The sequence below is a fragment of the Euprymna scolopes genome, chromosome 42 (genome assembly GCF_053919585.1).
Source record: "Euprymna scolopes isolate OS-2025 chromosome 42, ASM5391958v1, whole genome shotgun sequence".
Lineage (NCBI taxonomy): Eukaryota > Metazoa > Mollusca > Cephalopoda > Sepiida > Sepiolidae > Euprymna > Euprymna scolopes.
This window is the reverse complement of record NC_136523.1, coordinates 15,875,179-15,889,369: the sequence shown is the minus strand read 5'-3', so window position 1 is coordinate 15,889,369 and position 14,191 is coordinate 15,875,179. Positions and strand designations below refer to the sequence as shown.

General features: G+C 36.2%; 1 protein-coding gene across 8 annotated transcripts in view; it reads right to left on the bottom strand.

The window, feature by feature from the left end:
- LOC145266937 (alpha-1,3-mannosyl-glycoprotein 2-beta-N-acetylglucosaminyltransferase-like) overlaps positions 1-14,191 on the bottom strand; it is a 471,814-nt gene that overhangs the window by 189,530 nt on the left and 268,093 nt on the right. The window contains exon 1 of one of the 8 annotated variants that reach the window (XM_080122739.1): positions 6,508-7,163. The exons of the other annotated variants lie outside the window; for them this stretch is intronic. Coding sequence (XP_079978865.1) covers positions 6,508-6,521 — 14 coding nt within the window. The 5' untranslated portion in view covers positions 6,522-7,163. Of the gene's footprint in view, positions 1-6,507; positions 7,164-14,191 lie in introns of those variants that run through there. 8 annotated transcript variants of the gene reach the window in all.

Sequence of the window (14,191 nt, the reverse complement as noted above, 5' to 3'; positions counted from 1 at the left end):
GGTTTGTGTTTACTATAAGCTTCTTACGCAAATATTACGCAAGTATAAACCATGTAGAATATCTGCATGAATATAAGTACACGTAATTGTTAACTAAAGATGATTATTCCATAAGAAAACCGGAAAAACTAATACGTAATTAAAATGAATGTTTAAAAAAATATGCAAATTAGCTAGATCATTTGCAGGTGAATGCAATTCCATGACCCAGTATGCATTCGTCTGGCACTATGTGAGCCAGACATTTCTGCTATTGAGCAGAGAGCAAAAGCATAGTTTAACTGCTCGCAGTGAACACTAGGATTCTTTCACCTTAAACAGGACCACAATAATATAGATCCTTAAACTTGAACACCAACATTCCGAAAACAAGAGTCATCATGAAAATTTTACCTCTTAGCAGTTTATTACCTAATAAATACTAATGATTTCAAAAGTAAAAAAAAAATATACAACTTGGGTTCCATCAGTTAGAATTGAAACCTAAACATAGCTCTCCAGCTTACCATAGCTTACCATCTGAGCTAAGTCCATATGCATATCAAAACTTTAAACATTAATGTAGTTAAACGTACAGTTATAATGTAGAAGATACATGCTTAGTTGACATGCTGGCCAAGTTTCAATTTTATCTTTTAGCAGCAATTTTCAGGAGCTAAAGCACAAATCGAATTTGTTCGACAGTTCCAAATCTCCTATATATTAAGTTTCAAACCCGTAGACCAAATATTGATAGGGTAATCTGATAGAGACCGTTCCCAACACACATACATAGTTACTTACATAGATTTACTCGTTGGATGTTGGATTCTCAGATAGCGCCAATGGAACAAGGAAACAAGAGGTGGTGCTGCAATATGTCATAATGTATCAAAATATTTCGATAGCAAAACGAATGTAGTGAAATGGGAAGATAAGTATTTTTATAAAAAGATTGGAATTTAGTTTAAAATTTGTGTAAGAGATTTTGGAATCTGAGTTGATCAGTTTATTTTAAGTTAAGGTAACAACTCTCCTCCACCGACCTGAACCTGCTGGACTACTTTAGTTGGTCATACGTCGAGAACATCACCAACATGACCTCCCACAACACCAAAGCCAGCCTGATCGCCACCATCCACCAAGTTCTCACCAGCACTTCTGGAGAAGGCATGTTCACAATTCCAGCCCCGTATCGAAGCAGTGCTTGAGACTGAAGGCGGCTACATTGAATAGATTTCAGCTCTACTACATAATCAAGTTACCTGAATTGATTTTTTTTCAATAACAGTTTTAAAATAAAGCTGTAGTGTTGTTTTCTTTAGGGTGACGCTTTTATCGTCCCATCCTGTACACTAACTTTAAAAGCTGATAATGTCTATAAAATATTTCTATTTTTATCCGCAAATAGTTTACAAATGAGTAGGCAAACTGAAATAACTTGATCTTGAAAATAACCATTTGCCAAAGCCACTCGAGGATAAGCGTTAACGAGACTGTCAGTTGGATGATGAACAATATTCTGGGAGGATTTGAAACAATGAAATACACAAGATTTGATTACTTAAGGCAGCTTGACATGTATTTGTTGACACTGACTTGAACATAACCATGTTTTAGTTTGAAGCAGTAATGTGGCAATGTGTTCAATAGATGTATACTTTCTGGAAGGAAACTCTGTTCATGGAAATTCTGTTTGGTTTTAGATACACAGGGAAAGTCCTTTACAGTGGTGGTAGTCAAACGAGTTTTTGCTGTGACTGTATTAATACGAGGTGCCTTCAATAAGTTTCCAGACTTTATTTTCGTATGGGCACTTTTATTGATAGTACACACATGAAACTCTAGTCCCCTTCAAAGTAATCTCCTCCGGCTGCAATGCACTTGTACCGTTCCAACAACTTTTGGAAGGATCCAGGTAAGTCCTCTTGTGTGAGCGTGTCGATCACCTTCGTCACAGTTTCTTTCATCTCAATTGTCTCATAACGACATCCTCTAAGGTGTTCCTTGAGCTTAGGGAATAACAAAAAGTCATAGGGAGCAAGGTCTGGACTATAGGGAGGGTGAGGAACTGTCTTGACGCCCATCTTGATCAAATAATTTGTGACAATGATGGAGCTGTGGACTGGTGCATTCACGCAAATCTTCCGCATCTTCAGTTCCTCACAAATAATTGTGTGTACAGTTCCCACACTGACATCAAACTGTGCACTTATTGTCTCTACAGACACACAATGATCTTTAACTATGAAATTCTTTATTTGACCAATCAACTCTGGTGTTCCGATTTCTTTACTCCTCCCACCCCTCTCATCACCCCTTACAAACTTCCTGCCTTCCTTGAATCTCTTATGCCATTCAAAAACTGATGCTCAATTCATGCAAGATGGTCCAAAAGCAGTCTGAAGTATCCCATACGTTTCTGTGGCATTTTTTCGGAATTTAAAATAGAATTTTATTGCATATCATTCTTCTAAAGTGTCCTTATGTACAGACTGCATTTTGGAAATTCACCAGCTTTGACAATCAGGCTTTAGTAGGGTGTATTCCAATTTCTGCTGTAGCTGTTCATTTGAACTTGAAATCATAAAAGTTGGCCAATCATCTCATAAGATGTCTAGCAATAGCATATTGAATTTTCAAGAGTCTGTGACAATTTTAAATGCCTGTACAGAAATTGTTCGGAAACTTATTTAACGCACCTCGTAGTTTAAATAGAGGTTTGTGTAAAAGAAACGTCTTTAAGAATTAAGAAGGTCGGTCGAAAAGAAGATCCCGAATGAGGCATGACGAACAAATAATTTAGTTAAGCTGCCACTCAATAAGGAAACAAAAAGGAATTCCCTCTGGTCATGGAACTTTTGATTAGTCGACAGCTAACATCGACCCTTGACCCTCCATCTTGCGTCGCTTTCCGAATGCAAAATTGGCAGCCATTTGTTCCACTTGTATCCAGCCGCGATGGAAACACCCACATAAAAGTGCAGTCTCATTAAGCGAAACTGTCAAAATTCCACAGCTCGTCCGCTCGTATCAAGAGTTGTAAATAAGGCGCTTATTTTGGCCAGAGCTTAAACCTGTCAAACTTTGACCATACCCTTCACACAGCCAGGAAAATACAGGGGAAGACCAAAAAGCTCAGATCGTTATTGAATTTAGCAGTCAGTTCAACTGAGCTAAAACTAAAAACCAGAAAATATGAGATCAAAGCCTAAAAAGTTGGTTTATAAGAAAGCTGGAATGTGTCAATGTGCTTAGGGTGGTAAGTCCACTCTCTAGGTTTGGTTGCTAGTCCCTTATACACATACTAGCGGGGGTACCCGGCGTTGCCCGGGTGTTTGGAGGTGTGTGTGTGTGTGTGTGTGTGTGTGTGTGGGAAGGGAGGGGGTAAATCAAAACAAAATGGGAAATAAAGAATAAGCGAACGTAATAAACCTGTTTAAATATTATAACTTTTTTTTTTTTAATCGGAAAAATAAAAACAGAAAAAAAACAGCGAACGTGATGCAAAATAAAGAATAAGCGAATGAAAAAGAAATGGTATGAATGACCCTGCTTAAATGTAAAAACTTCTTTAAAAAAATCGGGGGGGGGGGGGGAAACAGCGTACGTGATGGAAAAATAGAAAAAAAAAAAAAAAAAAAACGAACGAAAGGATGGCATAAATAATTGTTTCAATATTAAAACTTTAAAAATCAGAAAAAAAATATACCTGACATCTCGGCTCGAACGTGCAGTCTTAGGATAATGACGCTGCCACTATACCAACTGATCTATGATTACATGAACGAAGTTAGATCGTTTTTTTTTTTTTTTTCATATTTAAACTAATTCAAGAAAGAACGTTTTTCATGCATGCGTGTTTGGCTACATTATCATGAAGGAACGATTTTTTGCTACCCCTCCCTGTAGAAAAAAAACCCAGTTGAGGGTGAAGGAATTAATATTTTTCGCCAGTTTATCGATATTTGTCATTCTAAAGGTCGTGCCTCAAAATGATACCGATCTCGTGAAAATCTGTCACCTATGTCGAAAGTTTTTGTGAGACAAACATACATATATTCATACATACATTTAAACAGACAGATGAGATTTATATTATAGATTAGCGGGGGTACCCGGCGTTGCACGGGTGTTTGTAGGTGTGTGTGTTGAGGGGTGGGGGGTAAAGCAGAACATAAAGGAAACTTAACTCTGTTTAAATACAAAAAAAAACGATGTTAAACTTCTTAAAAAAATAAAACAAAAAAAGCGATTTTGAAAATGGAAAAAAAATCTTTTGTATGTGCAAAAGAAAAAAAAAGTTGGTGGCAGGTAGGCTTGAGGCCAATAGGCTGACGACATACACTTGCGCTACGGCGACGGAAGCAATGTAATACGTTAAATTTAGCAATTAAAAAGTGAATGAGTCCAAATTGAGGTCAAACATCATGCTTGTGAGACAGTTTTTAAGTGTGTGTTTAATGAGGTCAAATCCGCACTTAATTTTACTGCGGAGATAGTTACCCAACTTCGTCTGGTTTTGTTTCCCCAACGTGTTGGGGAAAACCAGCTCTCCCCCGTTTATTAGGAGAGTGTCCAAATGAAATAAAATGTCTGATATGACGATGAAAACCGACACTGACCGAACGTCTATTGCTTTCTCAACGCTACAGCCCGAGAACCGCGCCTTAATTTCACCAGTTTCGTTTTTATACAAAAAAGCCGAATCAACACAAGAGGGGCTGAAACAGCAAGAATAGTGTAAAACTCGATATAAATAAATTTAGCCACGACGCGCGTTCGCAATTCGTACATAGTATGATCTACAGGGTATATAAGAAGTTCTAATCGATAGTACCCCCCCCCACCGGAAAAAAAAGCCTTTCTTGGACATACAAAAACTCCCACACACGTTTTGCCTTTTATATATATACTAGCGGGGGGTATCCGTATTGCCCGGGTGTTTGGAGGTGTGTGTGGAGCTAAATAAAAAAGAAACCGAGGGAGGTAAAAGTTGGTAGGATCAAACCCGAAGCCCTGAGGCGAAGTTTGAAAATAAAATCGGCCAGCCAGAATGAGTTACTGAAAGATGTTTGAATTTATTTAAGTAAGAACCAAATTGACAGGTGCGCATACGGAAGTCGTTGAGGACGACGACGACGTAAGCATTGTTATAAGCGAAGTAAAAAAGAAAACGTTAAAACTTAAGCGGAGGGCGGGTAATCAAAACATCGAAAAAAAAAACACAAAAAAAAGAATAACGTAAGGCAAACGAACGATGTTAAATGAAAAAACAAAAAACACGTGAAAAATGGCTTAAATAAGCCTGTTTTTGATATTAAAATTTTAAAATCGGTGGGTACCCGGGTATTTTTGGGTGTGTGGTCGGGGGTGGATAAGCGAAGTAAAAAAGTTGAAGTCCTACGAAGATGAACGTGGTACTATTAAAACGAGTGACCTTGGTTACTCCAGAATTATTTTTTCTACATAGTCACCAACATTATCAATTTATTTTTGCCAGCGATGAACGATGGCTGTGCATGGGCATCTGGAGCATGCTTTGTCATACAAGGGTCGTTCCAAAAGTAAAGCCTCCTATTTTTTTTTTTTTTTTTTTTTTTTTTTTAACTTGTAGGGAAAATTATTCACACACTAGGTTGTTCAAATCTCTGTACACTAGAGGATAGCATAACATAAATGGAGGTTGTGATAACTATTTTGGTCATTTTTGTACAAGTGGATTTCGTTGGAATTGGCTTAACGAGGCTGAGTGATATTAGGTTTTCTTTGCTTTGTAGCACTAGTATATTGGAACCCCAAGACAAAGCATTGGCAATGGGAAGGCACTTAAAAGGTAAACACTTATTGTGTTTCATGCTTTCAAGATCAAGGTGTAGTGTCTGTTCTTCAGATGCTGCACTTCATTTTCTTGTTCTCTTTCGGTGGAGGAGAGGTCCTTCACGACTGAGACAATTTTTATTTTTGTACCTTTTCTCCACGTTAAAAAACGACCCTGGTGTCTAACTCTGTCCCGTGGGGAGGCATAGTAAATAGGTACAAAAAAAGGTAAAGCTTCCTATTTTTTAACTCAAAAAGTTCAAGTCCTACGAAGATGGATATGGTACTATTAAAACGAGCAACCTTAGCTACTCCAGAAATTATTGTTCTACACAGCCACCACCATTCTCAATTTATTTTTTGCAAGCGATGAACGACGACTGTGCATGGGCGTCCAGAGCATGCTTTATCATACGAGCTACAAAGACGGCAGTGGTTATTCACCGATCATGTGAGAGAGATGGTCACAAAGTATGTGTTCAATTTAGTAGAGCGTTATCATTGAAAACTGATCCCTGCCGATAAGTCATAAAATATTTTTTTTTAATTTGAAAGTTAAGTTTGTAGACGTCTTTTTAATCTGAAAGTCAAGTTTGCAAAGTTTGTGAGATTAACGTAAAAAAAAAAAAAAGTGTAAATTGTTGAATTTAGAGGTGGCAGGCAATTTCCTAACATCTGCCAAATTTATATTTAGAACGGCTATCTTACCTTTCATCAGCCATTTTAATCGTCGTTAAAATCTCAATCTTGTCCTCGTCAGTTGGTAACGTGATCCATAAATTCACTATTTTCTGGTGAATTATCCTTTTTTGTCTCCAGTTGTAATTTATTTTAAATTATACTAAACGTGTTTGTTTTCAAATTTGATTGTGAAATTTAACAAAAATAAATGTTTGAATACCTTTAATTAAAATCGGCAAATTGATGCCTATTTATGAAGTGGATGCTGGTGAATCTCAGAATTTGTGTCTTACTAAGTTTTGTCAATGGTGTAAATGAGGTGAGGGAGAGTACCTACGAGTTACGGATGCTTAATGATAAAAGCAGATGACAAGCAGTATTTTGCTCAGCAGTAGTGGTGTCTGACAGAAGATATATTAAATAAAGGATTCAGTTTAAAATTCCATATAGCTTTCTGAATTTACATATAGAATACAAGCATAAAGACCTAGCATTGTCCAAGACTGAATGAAAACCCTATGTCTTTGCTATGACTCCATATCATTGCAATATTGCAGGAGAAAACTCTTTGATCCTCATCACTGATCTATTTGCTGGTGAATATCAGAACTTATTAAACTTATTAAATTTTGTCAACGGTGTCAACAGGGTGAGTGAAAGTAGATACCAGTTACTGAGTAAGTTCGGCTCCAACTTTCTCTAAATCTGAGTTAAAAAAAAAAAAAAAAAAATTGAATATTGTTTAGAATTATATATTAAAAAACGAAAATATCCACCAAAACTAAAATTTGAATTTCTAACAAAACGGACCAGAACTTTCCATTAGGTCTCATTAAAAAAAAATATTTATCACAAATGTCGAGGAGAAAACTAATCAACTTTACATACTAAGATATACATAAATTTATATTAGAAATCTATACTCTGCTAAAAAATTGAGCACTCTAAAAATACAAGAAAAACAGAATAAATAAAGTATATATCAGACATGAGCTATAGACACTGTCATTAATAATGTTGATTTCACATCTATGATCTTCAAATTTATCATTTGCTATCACCATACACACTTCATAATTATTATGGATAACATCATAAAGGAGGAATGGTAGTTGTCAAAATTAGTGTGACGTCATAAAGGATGATCTCGTGTAGAAGTAGTAGTAGTTCGTCCAGGGAATCATGGATGACACGCGCAGAGAATTTGTTTAAAGTGAAACTAGTTTGTACTGATCCAGCCTCACTCTCATAACAACCAGCCGATCCAGTGGCAGGAGAGGGTTAAGACAGCCAAAAGGTCCGTAAAACGTTCTCCTACATACAGCGCCTTATATTCCCAAATTGTCACCCATCTAGTATTGGCCAAGCTCAACGTTGCTCAACTTTGATGATCTAAAAAGTACTGGTGTTTTAATGCGCTTATGTAGTAGTACCTATTTACAATGCCTCCCCGCGGGACAGAGTTAGACACCAGGGTCGTTTTTTAACGTGGAGGAAAGGTACAAAAATAAAAATTGTCTCAGTCGTGAAGGATTTCTCCTCCACTGAAAGAGAACGAAAAATGGAAGTGCCGCATCTGAAGAACAGATACTACACTTTGATCTTGGCCAAAAGTAGTAGTAGTAGTAGTAACCTTAACAAATTTAGAGAAAGTGGTAATTCACACAATAATAGACCAGGCAACAAAAATAAATAAATAAATAAATGCTGAAAGTTGTTTTTGTAATCTTTGCTTTTGCTTTGACGTATAAATTATTCCCCTTGCTGATTTTTATTTTTAAGTGATTATTCAAAAATGTTTCATAATAGAAGTCGTCCGGACTGAAGTAGACATTTACTTGCTGCCCAAGATGTGTCATGGTCAAAAGGTGGGATGTCAAGCCAATGCCCTTAAAGGAGGGGCACTTTCAACTCACAAAAATTGACTGATTGAGGGTGAAGAAATGAATGGTTTAGGCCAATTTTTTTAATATTTGTCATCCGAAGGATCGAGCTTGAAAATGATACCAATCTCGTGAGAATCCGTCGTGTGTCGAAAGTTTTTGCGAAGCATACAAACACACACACATTTTGCTCTTTATATGTCTACATTATTTTATAATTATTGTAAAATTTTCTGAAACAATTTTTTTCAAAGTATGATGAGAAATGATGTTGATAATGACAATAATAACAATATTAGTAGTTTTAGACGTTAAAGCTGGACATACAAATGTACAAACACACAAATAACTGCTTTTTGTATTATGGATTAGACGTTGAAGATTGCAACCAAATATCGTGTGCACGATGTCATAGATGATCTATTGGTGTGATCACACACAGCTTTGCGACACGGATGCTTATACGCAAACGTGCCCGTAAATGTTACAATGAGAGTCTAAAATAATTTCTGGTGTCGTGGAAGATCGCCAACGGCTGTTGTCAAGGAAGTCCGTCAGATATTGACAATAAATATTGTCGATATGCGGATTGTCCGCATTATTAAGGTTATAAGAGCAGACACGGTTACGATCACAAGAACGGGTATTTTGAAGATCTGCTCATTGAATAAGATAAGCAGGTCATGACAGACCAAGGAAAATGTAAGCAGTAAAAATGTTTTTTTCAAACTTAAGCATGACAGACACAAAAAAATGATTTTCAAACTTAAGCATGACAAACCAAAACAAAAAAGTATTTCTCAAGGGTAAGCATGGCAGACCAAAAACTAAATGTTTTTTCAAGCTTAAGCATGGCAGACCAATGAAAAATATTTTCAAGCATAAGTATGATAGACCAAAAAAAAGTGATTTTTTAACTATAAGCAGGATAAACCAACAAAAATGTTTTTTCAAGCATAGACATGACAGACCAATGAAAATTCTTTTTTCAAACTTAAGTATGACAGACCAATGAAAATTCTTTTTTCAAACTTAAGTATGACAAACCAACGAAAATAGTATTTAAAACTTAAGCATGACAAAACGAAAATGCTATTTTAAAACTTAAACGTGACAAAACGAAAATATTTTAAACTTAAGCATAGCAAACCAACGAATATGTCATTTCAAACTTAAGTATGACAGATCAACGAAAATGTCGTTTCAAACTTAAGCATGACAGATCAACGAAAATGTCATTTCAAACTTAAGCATGACAGATCAACGAAAATGTCATTTCAAACTTAAGCATGACAGATCAACGAAAAAAATGAAAAAATTCTTCACTCTATTTCCATAATGAGACTTTTTCCTCCCTTTTTTCTTTCTATACCAATTATTTACCTCTTGACATAGGGGTTAGATGCAAAGTCAAGTGCAAGAACACTAGTGTAAATGCAATTTGGTCTACAAAGAGTGTTGTAATTCCCGGTAGAGGGCATCTCAGGCAATTAACAATAGACTGAACTCTTCTCAGAAAGAAGGTAAAGCCTGGGAGAGTGGGCAAGACCATGCATCAGTCTGACAGCAACGAAGGCATTTTATTATGCATTCTTATTTTTACCAAACATTAAAAAAATGAAAATGATTTTGTCTTTTGTAAATACAGAGAAAGAAAAACTCAACATATAGACTAATAGAAAATCATTTGAAGAAAAAAAATGTTTTTTTTTTTTTTTTTTTTTTTGTCTACAATTTATAAGCACTTAATCCCATCCACTAAATTTTGTATTCTTTTCTTTTGGCGAGTTTTTTATTTTTTATTTTTTTATTTCTCTGAACGATTTAAGAACCCTTCCAGTGTCGCCAATCTCGATAATATATATATTTTTTTGTAGTCTCTTCTTACCAAACCATCTGCGACACTTATTTTGTCAGAATGAAGAGGTCGATCGATTCAACATCCATATTCACGATTAATGACCGGATGAAGACAAATTCGTATCATTTGAGTTCTTCCAACTACTGTTCTCGTCTTGAGTGTCATTTTCACAACGTTTCGGTCGATGTCACCTCCGACCTTCTTCAGGTGCATTTTGTCGAACTCGAGAATGTTTCTATTAAACTCGGGGAATTTCAGCAGAATTTCGAACAGAATCCTTTATTTAATTCATGAGGGTAACATGCTCTTGTTCCGTCAGCCATGCCTGGACAGAGGTCCTAAGCAATTTGAAATTGTAGTTTTTGATCGCCCACACTAGGAATTGAACCTCCAATGTTCAGGAGAATATCACTTTTACAATTGATTTTTCTAAATACTCTAACCACTGTGCCACGGGTCCTCGTCGACAAGATACACCTGAACAAGGTCAGAGGTTACGTCGACAGAAACATAGTGAAAATAACACTCAAGATGAGAACAGTAGCCCAAAGTATCCAAATAATACGAATAACCAAACCTCATCTCAAAAATTCAGAAATGTAGACAAATTGCTTAACGCTCACACACACTGACCAATTTTTGGTCGACGGACAGTACCGAGTCCATTATGGAGAAAATAGTAACGTGGATATGTGTAAAAGAAAGGACTATTATTTAGAGGACGTCCCGCAACAGTTTTAGGGGTTATTTATTTGGGCGATGTATTTTTGGAATGAGCCAGTTTCGAAGAAATATTTTCAGTGAAAAAGATTTTTAGGTTATATAATCAAATGTAAAAAAACGAGATGTTATACGTAAAAACAAAACAAAAAAAAAAACAAAATAATGAGTTCAAAAGGCACATATTCAAAAAAGAGATAATTTATATATGTTTTAAATAGGTTTACAGTTCTTGTTTAGCATGAAGAATTTCTTTGAGCTTAGCAAGTTCAGTATTTTTCTGCTTTCAGAGCAAGAACATCTGCTAATGAAGCCAATGACATAATGTAATTTTCTATTTTCATTTTATTGTGTTTTTCTATCTATTTTCATGGCAAGTGCTCGTCTAAGCTCCAATCTATGGTCTCCACCCACCCCGGCCTGATTTTCATGAAAAACACTCGTCTAGCTGAAACCACTATCAATAATTTCCCTCACTCTTTATCTGTGCCTAAACCTAAACGTAGATTCCATGAACAAAGGTTCTTTCTTAAAACTGCACGCCTGTGGAACTCTCTTCTGATTGCCTGCTTTCCAGCTGACTAAAATATGGTCGTCTTCAAGTCCAACATAAACAAGTTCTTGATGATCCATCTCCTTAAGTAATCAAATTTACCAAATTTACACTAACGATTAATACGACATTGTCCTATTGACTACTGTATGCTCATTATCCCTTATCTTCGAATTGCCTCTGGGCCTTGATAATTGGTGACTCCTTTGTAAAAAAAAAAAAAATTTGCTCAAAGTCTGCCTTTCTCTTCAAATGTTGTCTGTCTCTCTTTTCTTTGTTTTTCTAGGCACATGTGTCATACCTTCGTCGGGTCATTGAGCATGAAACAATGAGAGGGATTCGTTATTGGGACGTGACACAGCCCTCCTGTGCTGCGTTGATCTGGTCACAGATGATCCTCTGTGCAACTACAGTCTTAGCCTTCAAATTCTCCACTTCTATTTCTTTGTTCATGGAAAATCCTCTCTCAATACTGGCCTGACCATGAGAGAGCATCGGAACAGTCTTCACAACTTGAAGCCGCTTGCTGTAACAAAGATCAGACATTTAAATTGTGAAAAGTTCAGCTTGTCATTTTCACACAAATATGTTTTCCTTTCGCCACACGCAAACATACTAGCAATTGCACCGTCAGGGAACATCAACCGAAATACATTCCCAACATGCTCATTTGACCGATACGATGCATGGTCACTTACGGTTTTCAATGTCCACAAAATCTCTGCTCAAAACGTGTAGTCCTTTGAAGTGAAATCCAAAACAGAGTTCGGTTTGTTGTGTTATATAGGGGTCTTATTCAGAGAGAGAGAGAGAGAGAGAGAGAGAGAGAGAGAGAGAGAGAGAGAGAGAGAGAGAGAGAGAGAGTCTTTGAGTCTTAGAGAGAGAGAGAGAGAGAGAGAGAGAGAGAGAGAGAGAGAGAGAGAGTCTTAGAGTCTTAGAGAGAGAGAGAGAGAGAGAGAGAGAGAGAGAGAGAGAGAGAGAGAGAGAGAGAGAGAGAGAGTCTTTGAGTCTTATTAGTCTTAGAGTCTTAGAGAGAGAGAGAGGGATGTTGTTGTAAGAGAGATTGTTCGTTCCGTGTTCGTGTTATGAAGATTCATATTTATATTAAATGTTCATTACTTAGAATTGTTGATATGAGAAGGAGAAGCTCTTGGAGTGAAGAGATAGTGTTCAGACGTTGTGTAGACAGTCTTAGTGTAGATATGAGATGTAGAGTTCACATTGTAGATATGAAATGATTATATCTGAAGTTCCAGTTTGTGACGGGATTGAAATTTCACACGTTGATTTGGGGTTGTCAATTGAAGTTGATGGCTTCAGAACAAAATTGTAATTTGTCAATTTGAATGCCGATTCCTAACACATGCGTTCGTTCGTTTTGTGTTTAGTGCTAGCCATGTGCGATTTCAAAGCACTTTCTCCCCATTTAGCTCAAAACAAATGTCTTTTTACAAACACAACAATATGCCTATTGACAATCAGATTTACATTTCCTGACCCACTTATATTTGGTCAACCAAGCGCAATTAAATATTATTTTTTTCCCTATAGCTGAATGTGTTTATGCTGAATCCGTTTTACTTTTCAATTTTGAATTTCCGGTATTGTGTATACAAGAGTTACGTCCTTTTATTACGAAACATCCTGCTCAAGTATTTTCGTAAAGGGACATAACTTTTGTATCCACACTACCAAAAATACAAATTCAAAAGTAAAAGTAAGTTTTGTGATAAAGGGACGCAACTCCATAATAATAATGATGCAATTTCAAAACAATGTATTTCGATTTTATTTTCAGTATTGAAAAAATATTTTAATGATATTTTTTATTAATGTTTAAAAAATAATTTAACAGTATTTATTTCGATTTTATTTTTAATATTTACACACAAATTTCGACAGGACATAAAGAATACTAAATATTAAAAATAATATAGTATTCGCAGCCCAAATAAGATCTCCTTGGTATGGCTAACCCACACTGGCTTTTATAGGGAACTAGCCTGGGTGCCGGGTGTTGCCCAGGTGTTTGGAAGTGTGTGTTGAACAAAAAAAAAAGTGGTAATATGCAGGCAGGCCCGAACCCGTATTGCGAAGGAAGAAAAGAATGTGGAGAAAAAAAAAAAAGTGACATGTTTGCAATTGCGTCCATCGTCAATCCAGAAGTGACATAGGTTTAAATTAAGGCTAGACAATCGAAAAGAGGGCATGACTTTCGAAAATATCGGCAACAAAAAACGACCCCTTTCTCTAGAAAAGTGCCCAGTTGAGGGTTAAGGAAGTAATGTTTTTAGCCAATTTTCGATATTTGTCATCTGAAGGGTCGAGCTTCAAAATGATACCGATCTCGTGAAAATCCGTCGCCTCTGTCAAAAACTTTAGGCATACATACATACATGCATACATTTAAACAGACAGGTGAGGTTTATATAATAGATGGGGCACCTCCTCCAAGTGATATTATCTCAAGTAACAGCACAAAGCTGGATACTCCATCAGACTAGATGAATCTTTGTCCTGGAATCCATTAAGACCAAGAGACCACAAGAAAGATATACTATAACTTATTTAAATGTTCGATTGAGGAAAATTATGTTCCCAACTTCTTTACTCATTCAGTGCGTGAAAGGTTAAGGAGAAATTTAATGGGATATATCTGAATATCTATGCGTCTCATATAGAGATCAAGTGTTT